General features: G+C 37.4%; 1 protein-coding gene across 1 annotated transcript; it reads left to right on the forward strand.

The window, feature by feature from the left end:
* The first annotated feature begins 855 nt into the window (after positions 1-855).
* On the forward strand, positions 856-15217 carry LOC146452039 (glypican-5-like). The gene is made up of 7 exons (XM_085098500.1): positions 856-2278; positions 2372-2530; positions 8964-9652; positions 9843-10090; positions 12287-12456; positions 13250-13345; positions 13872-15217. Exons 1-7 carry the CDS (start codon positions 2128-2130, stop codon positions 14078-14080), a joined length of 1722 nt encoding a protein of 573 aa, XP_084954626.1. The 5' UTR covers positions 856-2127; the 3' UTR covers positions 14081-15217.
* Positions 15218-18284: the final 3067 nt, after the last annotated feature.

Here is an 18284-nt window from a genome sequence, read left to right on the forward strand (position 1 = left end):
TGAGACAACCTTTTTTCAGTGCATTCTATTTTTAAACCTGAAAAGATGCCGGCAGCAGAAGTTGAGACGACTTGCACCACTCCCGCCGTTGAAAAAGAAGTCGAGAAGTTTCCTGAGAAGAGTGAGTCGAACTGCGGGGTAGACAAAGCTTGCAAAGAAGCGAAGACAGCTGAAGAACACCTCAAGACAACTGAGGAGTCGGAGAAGATGGGAAAAGAGAACTTTCCAGAGATAGAGAACAAAGAAGAGACGCCGAATGTGATGCCAGAAGACGAAGAAAAAGAGGAATGCGAGGGCGAGGTGTCTGCAATGAAAAAGGAAGAGGAGCCCACAAAAATGGCGGAAAATTCCAAGCGAAAGTCAACGGAGGGTGATGCAAGTGCAAGCAACCAAACCCAGGAAGATGAAAGCCCACCAAAGAAAAGAAAATCCACCTAAAACGGATAGAAAGAGAAGATTTCCACTGTGGGTACTGTACTTTGACAATTTTTCCGCCATTTGACATTTTTCGCCCATGTTTTGACTACAGCAAATGTAAAATGAGATTGATCTAAATTTATTGATTTATACAGAATGAAGAAACCGTGTTGATTATTTTAAGCTTCCCAAAGATTTTAATCCATTTAGATTATTATCTGAGCGTTTTTATAAAACAAAGTTGGGGAAATTTGAACTTGAAAGCGGGATGTAGTACTTATGAGGGATATTGCCGGCGATTGAGCAATTCTTGAACAAAAGTATTCCAATTGATTGATAACCTCTATATTTAGCCTCGATTAGTTTCAGTTTCAATGGTAAAGCGAGAAATGAAGCATGTCAATTTGAAAAAGCTATGTTTTCCATTAAAGTTGTAGTTATGATGAAAACCATGAAAACCGTGCTATCTCTTAACTCCTCCTTTTGCAAATATGACTTTTCAAGATGTTTACGATATCACGACAAGTAAACAGTCGCGAAAAACTTACCTCCGATTCCTCGTTCATTCAATCTGAATTTTGAAATGTTATTTATGTACTTTAGCCAGCCTGTTCGCAACTCAAAACTACCACTTGTTCGAAGTTTTTGCAATGAAATCAGAAACAGGAATATTCAAGCTTAAGCTTTTAATCTTGGTTTACAATGACTTTTTTCATTAAGATTACAAAATCCTTATCGTTTCATCCAAGGCCTGTAGAGACTTCGTACCTGACTGAAAGCGGTGTGAAACCAAAGGTTGATAGATAAGGTAGTTTATGAAAAACAGAATCCTTTCTTATCTGCTAGAAGAACTCAGGAATATACAAGGTTATCGGAATCTAAACAGATTATTTCTGGATTTCAAACTGATAACTGTATAGTTTATTTCGGATGTAAACTCCCTTCAACTGGCTGTTTGAGGTTTCAAAATGTCACAATAGGAAACCACATAACAATTTCAATTTTGCCTCAGGTTACTTTCTTTTCAGCTTCTTTTGTTTAAGGAATAATAAGATTTTTTCGCTCCAATGGTCACTATCGAACTTTATACGTGATTGAAGTTTAATTTGGCTTCACACTTTAAGAAAATTGGTCTTAAAACTCGTTATAATCAATTGAAGTGGAGAAAAAGCCCTTGTTTGAACAGTATTACCATAAGTCTTCGAGGAAATGATTGATCAACGTTTTGAGTTTGCAACAGAGGTGTGCTCAATCAGGACAGGAAATTGTCAGGAAACCAAACCCTTGACATCAAAACCAATCGTTCCTGCTCGCTCCCAAACCACATTCATTCCGCCCCCGTTTGCGCACACCAATAAAAAAATTTTGTCTCCATTGCTGAAGTCAGTTATTAGTCAAAGGAGCCGCTGCCAGCTGTTTGCCTCATCGCCTATTCATGATTGATTGTTTGGACAATTAGTATTGCACGAATATGGCAAGAGCGCTCAGCGGGAACCTCCCTTTAAGCACTCACACGAGCTGTCAACTACTGATCAAAGTTGACTCTGTTTGGTGCGCCTTCCGAATGACCTCGGGCATGACAACGTATTCAAAACTGAAATAGCTATCAGTCGCTTGTACAGTTTAGGATTCGCACGCAAAGGAACTGCACATTACTGTAATAACACTTGGCGTATTTGAACAGCCTTCAGTATTCTAACCAGCACCTGAATGGCTTCTTTTCGGGTACTTCACGCGGTGTGTTTGTTCAGCGTAATGCTTTTGAGAGCATGGCGGGCAGACTGCCAGAGTAATTCGCAATTATCCTGTTCAGAACATCTTGGAGCGAACAAGCTGTCGAGTCTTCAGCCTCCTTTGAAAGGTAGGAAGCGATATTTTTGCATTCTTCGTTTATTGCGAGAGTTTATTTCCATACCGTTGACAAAGGGTTTTCCATTAATTTTGCGCTCAACAGGGAAGGAGCCACAAATTTGTGCGAGCAAGATGACATGCTGCACAAGACAAACAGAGGACACTCTACGAATAAAAGCCGCAAAGAAAATAAAAACTCACATCCAAACGAAATACACTGCTGCAAAAAGCTCCCTGTTGTCGCTTTTCGACGACTTGAAAGGTAAGCGCGTCAGTCGACGCTTCGTTAAATATTTTGTAAGCTGATGAAAAGCACTTCATTATTTGCTTTATATAAACAAGTGTTCCGTGAAATCAAGAGCGCAGCTGCGAAAGGATTTGCGGTTCAAAAATTTTAATTGTCTCAAAAATATGGTACAACTCGAGTGCTATTACTGCCAGACAAAAAAGGCTCGTGCTCTCTTGAGGAATTTTACGACAATAGCCATCAGTTGGCCACGGACTATTTCCTGTAGGCTTATTATTAATTACATTCTATTGAAGCGTGATATTTTCAATTGGCCCAAACAATCCGCAAGATTCTTTTTTGTTGTGTGCGTTAATTCATTTAAAGAAAAAAGTTATAATACTGCTTTTGGAAAGCTGATATTGGTCACTCGCGTTTTTGAAACAGTATTATAAACCTAATATAGTTTCACCTTTCTTCTTCCCGACGAATGAGTCAATACAAGTTAATATATTTGTGTGGATAATGTAATTTAAATAGGTCATCCGCATTTTCGCTCAGTGCTATTGCAAATTCGATTGTCACCGGAGTATTTCGGAACAGCTAAGCTTGTTGTTTTCGGTCCTTGCAGCTATAAACCAATTCAATTCATTTTGAAAATCGGGTTGTCGTTTTACAAACAATAAACTGCAGATTTGCTACAATAGGTCTCTATACGTCTGTTATGAATAATTTATTTAGCGTAAAATTCAGTGAAGTGTTTTTTCCATACCGTATATGTCTTGTCGCCATGCAAATATAACTTAACTGAGAAATCCGAAGGTTTACGCATTTGCACGGAATTGAAGTTGCTTATGTTGTTTATTATGTGACAAATAAATTTCATTAATTGTGGTCATCGGTTAAGAGGATATACAGGAGTTTATTCGTTTGTTAGGAGTTTGTTGTTTCCTTAGTAGTCTTACCACTGGCCTTCTGTTTTAGATACTGAACTGGTATCTTCTGCCTGAGGGCTAAATAACTCGATCGGAGCTCTGTTCCTCTGGAATTTGGCGACATCTGTACAGCGTATATTGATGAATTGTAAGAATTTTGAACTTTCTTTATATACTCAGCTGGAAATTAGTGTTTTGGTCTTCGAATGCCAGACTCTATTGAACTCCCTCAAAATCCTAGCCACTAAGTAACTCGCAATATTCCGAGTGTTTAATTGTGTAAATATGCAAATTACAGAAGGTTCGAGTGCACCAAGTTCTTTTGTGTAAACAATAAAACTGATGTTGTATTGTTCCAATTCATTGAAGTCTGTTGTTTATAAGTACCCTCTCTCGATTGTTTTGATTGAAATATTGCGGGTTCATTGAATTTCGTCAACAGCATTTTTTGTGATGGAACTTGCGTGATTTACAATGGCTTAATATCCCAGCAGTCTGCAAATATATTCTTCCAAGACTTCCAAATTTAAACTTAACTCAAAGACGAACCACAAAAGTTGTTCCAGATAGGAACAAACATGTCAGAAAGAAAATTAGCGACAGTGAGTCCTTGAAAAGATGTTGAACTCTTCAATGATTTTCATTGATTGTCATTATGTTTCTTCTAAAATATAAAACAGATTGAACTTTTGACCATTAAAAAAAAGGTTTAAATTTTGGGCATTGTCCTAAGACGAACTGACTCTTTGCCGATGCGATTGGGAGAACTTGAAAATTATCCCTTTTTGAATTCATGGGCATCAGTTTCAAAACTCGTTATTCATCCCATTTGCATCAGGTTATACGCAAGTTTCCGCTACTAAAATCGCAAAGGTAAAGTCAGTGGATGTACTTATGCTACGCATAAAGGGTACTTGTAATGATTGAGTGAATTCCTGTCTATCATGTTGGACAAACACCGCCAGCATGGCATCAATCACGTCTGGTTGGTCAATGACGTGTACCTGATAAGTCAGTGATATTAGTTCAATATGCTCACCTCACAAATCTGACACACCTGATCCATCTCCATCACACTTCCTTGATCATTAGATTCTTCTTTTAGAGCTAATTCTCTTGTTTTGTGAAGACTCTTGTGGACCAAGACTCTTCACACCAATAAGTGATCTGCTTCATTGTGCTAGTGGGTGCAGCTTAAGCACACTAAATTTTAAATCTGAGTCTTCTTAAGTATTTGCAATGTTCTTGAAATTCGAGAATTAGACTTGCCAAGTTCAAGTGCTGTTCAGAAATATTTTTTCTTGGGCAGCATAAGAAAAATATGGGGCCTATTAGATACATTAAGAGAAACAAAGGACTAAAACAAAGTTTAGTCCAAACTGTTTGGTGGCATATCATGCTGATCCATGTGCATGTTTTGTATGATAATTATAATAAAATCAAAATAGTATACTGTCAGTTTGCAGGAATGTAACATTCAATTTTGGCTTTATGACAAAAGCTTTCCCCAGAGTGGGTTGGGAATGTTTCTGTCATGAAGAATAATAATAATTTAATAATTTATTCACTTATATAGCACTTATATAGAATGATCAAAGGCGCTTTACAATAGATATTACAATAAAAATGCAATTTGCAATAGATAATTACAATAACAGTACTAAAAAGTAGTGATGTATTTTTTCCAGTCAGTGACTTGGGTATATATACTCTGAATTTATTGTTGAATTTACTGTATATTTAGTTCCCACGAGTCTCCTATAGCCCAGTGGTAGAACATCTGAACTAGTAATCAGGTGGTAGGTTCAACTCCTTTTGTATTGTATAATTTTAGCTCCCACGAGTCTCCTGTAACACAGTGCTAGAACGTCTGAACTAGTGATCAGAAGGTCATAGGTTCAACTTCGTTGGGAGAACTCGGATTTTCTTTTTCTGAGTATGCCTGTGTCACTTACTAAAAAAAATATATCAGTCTATCATTTTATTTACTAGGCTTAAAACATGCTATAGTTATCAGTTGAGTATGCCACGAGGGAAGTTTCGCACCCAAGTTTCACCGTTAAAACTCTGCTGTTGTCAGGGGCGACGGAGCTTCCATTGGAAACATCTCGTGCTATTGACACCATCAGTCTTCTGTGCACATGAAATCTCCGCACTTCTGAAAAATGGCAGAGTACCAACTGAAAGTAGAATTACTTACCGGAACTGAAATGGATCAGCTCTATGATTCCAGCTGCATTAGTGAATTCGAGCATTTATTCTTTTCAGTCACTGGTACGTGACCATACAATCGCTTCCCATGGGAAGGTAATTTTAAACCGCATTCATCGAAGAACATTTGAGTGTACACATGTCATATTTTCTACACTAAATCCTTCTTGGGCAATAGTGCTAAGTTTTTTCCTTAAATATTTCACACCAGACAAGATGTTACAGTTCAAGGCAGGCAAAATCCCAGAAATTGAAGTTCCGTTTGGAATGTCACCAAATTCGTTCAAACCGTCGTAAAGTTTCCATAGAGATAAAGCCGTCCTTTTTCTTTTGTCAGTTTCAATAAACTGCAAGTCACCTTGAGTTAAATTAGAGGTGTTTCCTCCTCCATGCCACCGTGGTTCAATGGTACGTTCTGTGTGCAGACAGTGCCACACATTTTTTTTTTCCACAGTATTTCCACTGACTTTGAAAGTGTTTGCCACATCTGAAAATTTACCAGGAAAGTAACCTGTGTTGATGACACCACCATTCCTAACTATTTCATCTCCTATCAATGTTTCGTAGATCATGCAAAAGTGCACAGCCCTTAATGAAGGTTTTGCCTTTGGAATTTACTTGCAACCTGTCCATGTTTTTTGCAGTAATTTTTTTTTTTAATTTTGCGTGCGTGGGACTTATGACGTCAGTAGCACTAGCTGTTTCCAATGGAAACTAGCTCTGTCGCCCCTGACAACAGCACAGTTTTAACGGTAAAACTTGGGTGCAAAACTTCCGTCGTTGAATACTGAACTGATAAGCGTATAAAAGTTATATTTTTGCATTTACTTGTTGCACAATATTATTTTTGTTACATCTGATTTGGATTGAGATTTTTTGTTTATTTAAATTTGTAGAGGAGATTACCAGTTCGGTAGGGCTGGTTTAAAAACTCCAATCCATTTACAATGAATTAACAAATACCAACAATCAATACAGTAAAATAGATTTAATTAAAAACATGTATATTAAAATGTAGATGATTAGTCAAGTCACTAAAATTTGTCATTTAGACTCTTGATGTGTATATAATGAACCTGTTGTATCCTAAAAACTGAAACAGGATAAGGGTTAAATGAGAAGGGTGTCCAGGCATCTATGGGACGTCCACTCTTTGATAAAAATTTCAGTTAAAATTTAGTTAATCTTTTGGATGCCCTGCCTGAAACACATCTTGTTGGCAATACTCAGAACTTTGTTCTAACAAGATGCCTATACTGGCATATACACAAAATGCTGTGGCTGATTCATGTATTCCAACTGTATGCCTCGCCGATTGATAAAACTATCATTGCTAATGGAATATTTTGAGTCATGAAGATCGCGTTATGTTGTTTCCCTTGTGTTACACTACTGAGGATCTCACCGGAAATTTCGGAAATTCCATTACGATAACGTAAGCTTCTCAATGACCTCTTTTCTGTCTCCCATCGTGGTTCGGGACTGTCAAACAAAGCACGATTCCTTCACCAGGAACTCTCCAATTTCCACCGTTTTAGATGTCGAGTGCTTCTTAGAAGTTATTCTTTTGATTTACCGCTTCAAAATGGTGAAATACGCTTGAGTCCACAACATGTTAACAATATGGCGCCACAAATTTAATCCGTTTTTAGTAAATAAATCAAATGATGCGTTGACGTCACACAGGTAGGGGGTGAGTGGGTCCCCTCCCTCGCGATATACGCGACAAGAATGGATTTTCATTGGCCTGCTTTTGTTGATGACAATCAGAACAATACTTCCCAAGTAGGAGAGGGGAGAGTTTAATGAATAAATTAACATGCAGATTTGTTGCTACTACAAAGAAAAAAAAAAAGAAATCGACCCGTTTTTAGACACGGAATCCCCCTTCAGGGCATCCCGCGTAAAAATGTCAAAAAAGGACCAGTTGTGTATTTAAGCAAATGAGAGGACCCATTATAGGGTCTGTATTTTGTTTGTTAATGTAGTAATAATGGGCTTTTTGTAAGGCAATTGCACCAACAAAAACCGATTTTCCAATTTTCCCAATTGCATAAATTGGAAAATTCACTGCGATGATCACTTCTAACTTTCATCTACATCCACAGTTTATATATGAATCATTTCATATACTTTACATCCCTAAAAACCGATTTGTTATAGTTTAAGCCACTGGTGAAGCATGGACATCATGACCCCTTGAATGGCAGTTCTGGCTCCCGGCCCTGTCACCAAATCCAAAACAAATTGGAATATATTAATATAAAATTAATATTAATTGAAATATTCAGGTCACTGTAAGTCAAATCATAAGTGAAATCAGACTCTCCGTGTTGAGTGAGCAACCCCATGATCTTAGTGATGTAATAGGAATAAGCTGTGCTTTTTCATCCACTGTCACTGTAGGGTTGCCTGTAGTGTAGTGGTTATCACGTCTGCCTTGAATGCAGGAGACTGGGGTTTGAATCCTTGCCAGTGAACAATATTTTTGCATAGTACCTTATATCTTGCTTTTACACATTGACTTACCAAATCCAACCTAAACCCTTGTTCCTCGCAAAGCGAGGGCCGAAGGCCTGAGCGTAGCGAGGTTAATAAATTTGTCAGGCCGAGCCAGCCCGAGCAGAGCTAAGCCGCACGAATTCGAGCGAAAAATATGTTTATATATATGTATGTATGTTTATATATTTCGTTGAAGGTGTCGGCACTGTTGCCTAGCAACAGTGAAAAACAAGTATGAATGACGTCAGACTGTCTGCGTCGTCTGGAGCAAAATTTGCATACATTGGGAAAGTTTGCGTGCCGGACCAAATTTCAACTGCAATGTTGATCAATATTCACTGGATACAGAACTATCTCTCCAGAATCTTTTCCCTTTCTTCCAGAAATCTTTTTTGTGAAAGGTTGCATTGAAGAAATTACATGTTTTGTGGCCGCGGTAAAATAATTTTCTGTAGGAAATAAATTCATTGAACACAACAGCGCTTCACGCACATTGTACATTTCGTCGGGTCAGAAATAGATTTTCAACCGCAAACTAGCCTGTGGAACCTCGAAAATACCATGCCCATCAAAATAGTTGCCATGTTCAGAAACCTTTTAATCTCCTCATTTGATACTACAATACGAGTAAAGAGGGCTTTCCACCCAGCCCCAGCCTCGCGAGGTTTTGCGAGTCACGTATTTCTAGTAAATGTATTATTTTTTGTTCATTTTTAGAAAGTGTGATGAACCCAATAATTTTCTCTTTATCGTCACACGTATATTCAGCCGGTTAGCTATTTAAAGGGTGTTGATTCTTATTCTCGAATTTAAATTTGCAGGTTATTTTCAAGATGTTATTCGCGAAGGCCACCGCCAAAGTACCATTTTCTTGTTGAACACCCAGAAGAATCTGTCAAAATCCGAAGTCCAAGTAATATCAACCTTCTTCAAAGACCTGGAAAACTATCTGGTTGACGATAAAATGGAGTTAGAAGACATTTTGAATACATTCTTCCGTGATTCCTTTCCACTTGTTCTTGAGTATGCAAACCCCTCAGGGAAAACTGTCTCAAACTCTTACAGACAATGTTTAAAAACCAACGTGGAATCAATACAGCCATTTGGCAAACGTCCAGCACACTTAATGGGTATTTTTGAACAGGTCTTTCAGCCAGTGCGTAAATTGTTCAGCAGCTTAAAGTTTGGAATAGAATTAATGAATATGGCACAGCAATTTAACTTCACAAGCGGATGCAAGAATGTGCTTTTGCAGATGAAGTTCTGTTCATCATGTCAGGGTCTTAACAAAGTAAAGCCGTGTTACAGTTACTGCAAAGATGCATTAAGGAAATGTTTGACACCTGAAATTCACCTACAGAAAGAGTGGGGGTCGTATCTTGATAATGTCAACTTGCTTGCTCAGAGTATTGGCAAGTCTGACTTGGAGAACTTCGCCAACTCCATTTACAAGGATTTGTGGAGTGCTGCAATGTATGTGCTAGTTCAGAAGCAGAATATTATGACTCAGGTAAGGTTTGTTTATTTGTAGTTGTTTCATTACAAAGTCTGGATTTAGGTGGGACAGTGTATATCTTACCATATCTACTTTTTGTCATTATTCTTGACCTGACCTTCTCAAATTCATTAATACATATATGTTTTGGCTAATCAAAGTGACACTGCCTCTTTAATAAACTGATTCTTGCACCTGTTCATAGGTCTTGGACAAGTGTGGGACGCCAGAGTACACTGATGCCCCATCTAAGTCCACGGAGTACACAGATTCAGTATCTCCTACTCCGTATGTGAAGGTGCGCCTGTTTGCTGAGATGGATGTCACGAAAAAGAAAGTGTTTGACCTCAAATATTTTTATGAACGCTTGCCAGAGGAGTTGTGTGTTGTAGATGAGATTTCTGCGAAACAAGCTGAGTTTGACAACTGCTGGAATGGACAATCTGTGGCAAGGTAAGATCTCTCGTATTCACAAGACCTAATCTGCATTAGTATGTTAAGTCTTCTAATGTCTTAGTAGTTTGTACTTATCATTTCTTGTGTTCAACTTTGAAGTCATTGCAGTGTCTTAGGCCTAGTTCATATGTCGCATTTCAGTCAAATATAAGGCAGACAAAGTTAATTAAAAAAATTAAATTCGTCAGTAATGCGACGTATACGTCTGACATGCGTGTGAGTTCAAATGTCGAAGTTCAGAGGCATCGAATTAAATATATAAATTTCAAAATACATTAACGTAATATTGATCATACATAAGTAATATTGATACATCATGAAAACTAATTTCTGAAATTATGGGATTTGCTGAGATTTTCTGAAAGAGCATGATGAAAAATGCCTACTTGGAACAAATCAGCATCTTATTGCAATTTGGTGATAAGGTATTAGCTCTGTTATGCCCCGATGACTCCATGCAAATCCTTCTAATTTTGCCTAAGTTCAAAACATTTGGATATGTTCCAAATTAGAAGGATTTGTATGGAGTCATCGGAGCATAAAAGTGCGAATGTCTATACATAACAATTAATACCATGACCTGTGTAATGATAAAAATGTGTAATAATCCTGTTGCTCAAAGTGTTAACCCTTTAATCCCTAAGAGTGCCATTTGGCATATAAGACCACAACTCTGTCAATATTTGACAGATTTCTATGAATTTTTCACACCAAGGTGGTCTTGTGAAGATCTACTCATTAAAAGGATAAAAACTTAACCCCCTCCCATATGTGATATGGTTGACTACCCCCAAAACTTTTCAACTTTTTCCCCCTAGAAGTTGTGGGTCTTAAGACATCTCTCACATTAATGAAGATGTTGAGACCTGCAAAGTAAGCTATAGTTTAGGGGTATATCTAATATACGCAAGGATTGGGACGTTTTTGAAATTTTAAATTTTTACGTTTTAAGGCCATTTATCTCAAAGGCATAACTTTTCTCATTCATAATTATATCAGTTATGAAATACACTCATGAGTAGCTTTAAAATGGTATATCATACATAGACATAGAGTTTGTAGACTTGGATCTGGAGAAAATGTCGTTTTGCCTTGAAGGGTTAAAGGGTTAAGAGTGCATTCAATAGGTAATCAAGTTTGAGAATCAGCGTTATGTATTGCCCTACTGTAAAATTCCAAATATTGGGCCCTCTGAAAGTAAGTTCCCTTTAAATTTTCAAACCCATTGCCAATAGATGGACTTGGGAAGGGGTGCCTCAAAGTTGGGTTAGGGGATGCTAGGTGGATCATTGATGGCAAGGAGGTATCCATGGCAACTGCCAAGGCACTGTCAGACTGGAATGCTTACTAAAGCAAGGGGGGATGGAGTGGGACAAGAAACTTGCAGCTAATGTTATACTATAAGGTAAACCACTGTAAAAAGCAAATGACACTTCATCAAGCCAAGCAAGGAAGACAAATTCATGTATGCATCTTAAGGTGTCCCTGCTAGAACTTGCCAGATTCCATTAAGTCCTGTGAAGGGGAAGACCACTGGTCAGCATCGTTCAGAGGTTAACTTTGCCCAAATTACATTTAGCTGGATATAAATTTCAGAAATGAACAGTACGATATCTCAGATGTGAGACTATGGACTGTTTCTTAGCGTTTCACGCTATTTTGAGCTTGCAACACCCTGCAATATTAAGCTTCCACCTCCCCCCCCCCCCCAAAAAAAAAATAAATAAATAAATAAATATATAAACAAAAAAGGCTCTCCCGACAATAAGCATTTCCACTTGCATAGTGCGATAACTGCTATTAGCAATAAGTTCTGTAAACTTCTTGCAACATCACTATATTTAAATAAAATATTGAAGGGGTGCCTGGAAAAAAGCACTAAGTGACTTCTGATTATTTGCAGATTCTCCTTCCACATTGTCTTGTCTTCACTTTTGAAACAAAAGGAGAATTTGATCTTACATCAAAAGTCACTGAGGGCCTTATTCCACACACCCCTTCAATTGCTTTACTTCTTGTAAACACATCACTCTAAATTACTTTTTTATCACCCGCGTAGATAAATACTTTGCTCTTTGCAAGTGTCATTGTCACGGGAATTAAGGAATTAAATAAATAGAGTAGAGAATCACTGCACCATTAGTTCCAACTTAGAGCAAGTAAGTTGATCGTTATGTTTGTCTTGTTTCATAGGTACACTGGTTTAGACTCAAATCCAGCAGATTTCCAGATGACCCCGGAGTCAGCCAAGCACTTAAAACTCCTGGAGGAAAAGATACGAGAGAGGAATCTTGAAATTGAAAAGTTAATTGTCATTAATGAGATAGGTGATGAAAGTGGAAGCGGCAGTGGAAGTGGTGGAGGTAACATGGTTTAACAGTTGTAGATAAAGTACAGTGATAATGTAGCATAACTGCCTAGAGTATACATGTCTACATGTGTGTTGTGTTGTCCTTCTTTTTACTGGCATTTTCCTAACTTTGTTTGTTGCCTACAGCTTATTACTAAAACATTGCCCCTCCTGTATTTTTGTTAGGAAAAGGCTTGTTTTAAATAAGCAATAGCCTTTTGTGAATAAAAACAAAGGAGGAAAGCAAAATAGCATTGTCTTTAATGGGAAAAACTGTCCTGCTCCAATCAGTCTGTCTGCTGTGTCTGTCTGTTCATTTGTTCCTTCCTTCCTTCATATATTTGCACATCCTTCTGTGCTTTCTTCCATTCATTCATCCATCTGTTCATCCATCCATCCATCCATTCATTCATTCATTCATTCATTCATTCATTCATTCATTCATGCATGCATGCACTGACAGTTCAGGACCTCAAAAGCCAAGTTATCCTAGAAAGTAAACTGAAATGTGATTTCTGTTCATCCTGAACAAAAATCAAGTTTTTGATGTTTGGACCAGTTCTGGCTTTAAGGCTAGTGAGACAGTTGAATCCTCCAAACTTGAAAATGGAATTAAATAGTGAAGGGCTGGGGCTTAATCTGGAAATCCAAGATGAGAAGACAACATAACATTCGCTAATAATTGCTTATAAGAATTGTTATAGTTTGTTTGATGTTAATTTGATGATCAATACACATTGACCCACAGAACAAACCTTTTTCAAGCAAATGCAATAATAGTATTTTTGTAATGTATGTGTTTTTAGAAAATGAAATAGATGGAAGTGCTTGTGGTGATGATGATGAAGACTGTGGCAGCTCCAGTGGATCTAATGCTAAGGGTAATCCTGTTGTCCCATTTGGTAAGATTTTCTTGGCATTGTATGACCCCTTACTAAACCATTATATTGGCGCGGTTTGTGGTTCAATCCCAAAAAATCTAGAGTGGATTTATTGCTGTTCTTGGTTCATTGATTTCTGTCATTTATGAGATTAGTATAATCAGATTAGACTAAGGGGCCATTTATTAGGTTCTGGGGATCTATAAGATTTGGATACTTGGGGTTGTCATTAAGTTTTTAAGCAGGCTTAACACGTAGATTTACACCTGTAGTGTATCCGCAATATGCGGTGGCCACATTAAAGGCCCAGAGTGGGTTTGAGCTTCTTGGGGGGTCTGGGGGCATGCTCCCCAAGAAGATTTATAAAATAAGCCCCTCCGTGAGTGGATACATTAAAATAATATTTTGGACTAAGCATCACTGGCATAACATCGAGTGAGCTCAGGTTGTGTTTACAGCTAGATTACAGTACGTAATGACAGCACTCAGGGCAGTTATTATGGAATGCGCATCTATTGGATCATTTACAGTATGTAATCTTTTTCAGATAAAAACACTGACATCTATATAATAGGTGAAACAACAGAGCCAAGCAATGAGATTGATGATGATGATGTGCGAGGTGGTGGTGTTAATCCAACCCAACAAAGTGGCAATGTGCTAGCGATAGGAAATACGTCATCTCCTTGTACAAGTTGCTCACTTCTGTTACTAGCTGTATTATTGTTTGGAGTCAAGCTCATACGCAACTGGTAGTCTATACTTGCATGAAAGGGATGTCAGCATTTTAACAGTCGTTATTATCATCATACAGTTATAATACCACCACAACCTGGCGGGAAACATGTGGTATCAGATACAGAGAATTGACGGAAAAGAAGGAAACTCAGTATTATTGACGTTTTTTTGTATAAAGAGGTTCAGCTGTCTAATAATAAATTATTCTAGTGTTCTGTGGAGTAAGTAGGCTCAACCAAAGGAGGAAAAATTGTTTGAAAATAGAATGTTTTATTATTATTATTATTATTATTATATTATTATTATTATTATTATTATTATTATTATTATTATTATTATTATTATTATTATTATTATTATTATCATTATCTTGTCTTATCCATTGTGCTTGCTGAATAGACATGTATTCAGCAGTTCCAGTCCAGCCTAGCTGGAGATGTCAAAGGCAGACAAGATTTTTTTCTTTTTTTTTTTTAATTTCTGTTTGTACCTCCTTTTCTTAGTTCGCATACATTCTTTGGTAAATATAGGATAGTCCATGAAATGCAGGTTTCTTAAGGACATTGCCTCCTTATACAGAAGTAGTTCTGCCCAGTCTTTGACTACATGGTAAAAGCTGGTCTAGTAAGGGCTCATTTTTGGAATTCAAAAAGAAAGTTGGGGGTAACCTCACATTTTTGAGAGGTAATAACATTAGCTTCAATCTGGAAAGCTTTTTTAGAATTATTGCTGCTCTATTATCTCTGAAAAATGGATGCCTACCCCTGATTTTCTTTCATAAACCCTGCCAAAATACCATTGTATATTATTTATGGAGGGCGGGGATGGGGACACCTTTCCCTAACAAAATCTTTTAGCCACAGGCAGCAAGGTTGACATTTGGTAGCGGTAAATTGTCTTGTGATAGAATTAGGTCATGTTACTTTGATAATTTAAGCATGAGCCTAGTATATATAACATGTACCAATTCATTTAATTTTGTTAGGATATAGTGTGCTATAAAGTGAGGGCTCAAAATTTACCTGTTGCCAGTAATTTAAGATAACATATCTATTTACATTTGAACACAGTGTTTTGATAACCTTGACAAAACTCTGTGGGATCGCTAAAAGATTGAGTGCAATTGCATGACCCCCTCCCAAAGGAGAGTTGAAACAATAATAATTATTATATTGTAACTGATCTTTTTTTTGGTCAATTGATGTGTTCTCATTTTTGTGGAACTTCATTTACCTGGGCGCAAATGTGGCGTGAAAATCGTGTGACTGGTTTAAGGACGGTGCCTACTATTGTTACTGCGCATACGTTCTGCACATTTCGAGATACTCGGGTTTCCTATGGGTGGTGCCTACAAATACAGGGATATTTTTGCGTGGTTTAAATCTATGCGGAGAAAGCAGAACTTACCAAATGCTCTTGGTATCTCAAAAGAAAATTGGGGGCAACCATGCATTTTTCAGAGATAATTAAGGTTCAATTTAGGAAAAAATCCCATACGTTGCTTTATATTTTAGCATTTTTTAGAGATATTGTTGCTTAATTTTCTCTGAAAAATGCATGGTTACCCCCAATTTTCTTTTTGGATTCCAATAGTCCTTGCTAAGATCTGCTTTTCCCGCATAATTTGTCGTAAACCGCACAAAAATACTTCGGTATTAGTAGGCACCGTCCTTAAGGGGGCTCATTACATGAAAGTTTTTGGGGCAAAACTGAAGCGGGTGGTGGGTCCTCACCATATGGCCACCCCAACATGAGCATCTTATTTAGGTTACCATAAACTGCCGCTTATAAGCCCCAGGCTTATACAACTTCGTAAGGGATTTTAGATGGGCTTATAAAGGAAGGGGGTATATACGGGGGCATTTATAACTAGAATAAAAAAAACCGTTTCGAAACGAGCTATAGCAGTGTTGATCGAAATAAGTTTTTCATTTACTGGTTTTTAAAAAATGTCAAATATATTTGGAAAAAAATTAAAACTAACAACATGAACAAAACTAGAGGGGGGCTTATATCCCGTGGGGCAGGGGGGGGGGGGGGGGCGCTTATAATCGGATGTAGTTTTTGGGGGGGTAGATGGGCCTATAACCGGAAGGGCTTATAAGAGGCAGTTTACGGTATCCTAGTCTCCCAGGGGCCTGGAAACTACTGATAAAGTTGTACCAGCAACATAAGCATTAGTGGAAAGGAAAGATTTTACATCAAGTCAAAATGGGTGAGCATGTTAGCAGAAACATAAGAAAGAGGAAACTTCATCCATGGAGGATACTACACAGTGGCGCAAAGATATGAATTTTATTTTCTTGTGGTAAAATATTGTTTTTAACATGAGAAAATAACATTTATATCTTCAAGCCACCATGTAATTTTATTTTTATTATGTAGACAAAAAACGGGAACTATTATCAAAAAAGTAAGCCTGGTGGCTTGCAAGGAATTCCTTGTATAATTTTTAAGTGGTATGAAGTTTTCCTTTTCATGTTAGCATTCTCCTGTTCCTCAGTAAAGGGTTTTATGTCAGCTTCAGAGAACCTCACAGATCTATCGGTCGCCATTTCTCACTGACTGTTTGCACAAACAACTGTGAGAAAACAGGAAATGAGGTCATCAATATCCTTACTAGTGAGGATATGGAAAATATGCCACTTGGGTGCCAGATGTAGTTTTGTATTAATTTTAGAACTGGTGTATTTTCCAGTAAAACACTTGTCTTTATAATGATCATACATACATTTCTATACCTATTATACAGTAGAACCCCGCTTTACGACCACCTCGTTATTACGACCATTTTTTGTGCCCCGAACGAATTTAAGTCCATTCATTTTCTTTAGTTTTACAACCTTGTTAATCCGACCACCCCGTTATTACGACCACATTTTTACGGCCCGAAGGTGGTCGTATTAGCGGGGTTCCACTGTACTATTATTGTTCTTGTTGGTTTGTGCTGGTCCATCTCCAATTTATCAAACCCATTCTTTGTTTGGAACAGACGTTTCTTAAACAGTTTTGTAAATGGTAATATTATCATTGGTGTTATCAGTGTCTCCAGGAATTGAATTAGTTTTGTACAAGAGTATTATTTAAACATATTTTATTTTGTCAACTGTATAGATGGGTCAAGGACTTGTCTTGTTGAAGTAGAACATATGTTAATGTAGTGGCCCATTATCATCCCCAGTGGGGACGTACCTAAAAGTCTTAGTTACCGAAAATTTTGCTTTAGCCAAAACCATATTTTTCTCCTCCCAAATACCTTCTTGTTTTTCTGTATTAAACTGCTGCTGTGCAGAATCTTGGTTTTCAAAAATAATGAGCAATACTTAAAACACACAAATTTCAAAATTGACAACTTTGAGCTACTAGGTCCTTATCTTTTTTTAGACGCAAGTATTATCCCTGTCAAGATTTTATTCCATGCTAGTGAATAGCAAGTCAAAGAATGGAAAACTGTTTACATTATCTTGTGAGCTATTCTTTAGCCAGTTGGTTAAAAAAACGTTATGTGCATTGCTTTACCTATTTTGACATTAGAGCGGTTTTCAACCGAGTACCGAAAGTAATTTCGCGTTTGCTTTGGTTTGCATTACTACGTTCCGTGATTGGTCAGCAAAACTCGCGCCACCTTCTAAATCAAAACCAATTGTGTTTTGGCCGCGCGCACTTGGCGCCAGTTACATGTATTTGCTTTGAATTCTGATTGGCTCATGTTGTTGTTTACATCTGGTGCAATTGGTCAGAGTAATTACTTTGGTTTTGGTTTTACGACACTCAGTTGAAAACCGCTCTAAACAGCAAACAAGTGATTAGTTTGACTGTGTATACACTCTCTCAGTGATTGGTGTGAAATAGCAATTTTCATGATAATTCAAAGCATTGCATATAATTTGTGTATAAGGTATAAGTTATTTATAGATAATCCTCAAAATTATGTTTGTTAGCTCAAAGCATTATTAATTTTATTATTGTGACAATAATTATTCCTTGTTAGATGTAGATGATAGAATCAGAATATATGTAGTGATGTACTGTAAATAAATGCAATTATTTTTACCGTAAAGTGATTGCTTCATGCGTTTTGCAAAACTACTTCTAGCTTGCATGTGCAAGCCCCATTTTGATCTTGAACATATTACCCACATACCTAGTAAATCTCACGGAAAAACTAACTGATGATCATGTTTACTGGGTGGAAATGGGGAATGCTTGATCAAGTACAGGG

Source organism: Pavona decussata, unplaced genomic scaffold (assembly GCF_977016875.1).
Source record: "Pavona decussata unplaced genomic scaffold, jaPavDecu1.1 SCAFFOLD_381, whole genome shotgun sequence".
NCBI classification, from domain to species: Eukaryota; Metazoa; Cnidaria; class Anthozoa; order Scleractinia; family Agariciidae; genus Pavona; species Pavona decussata.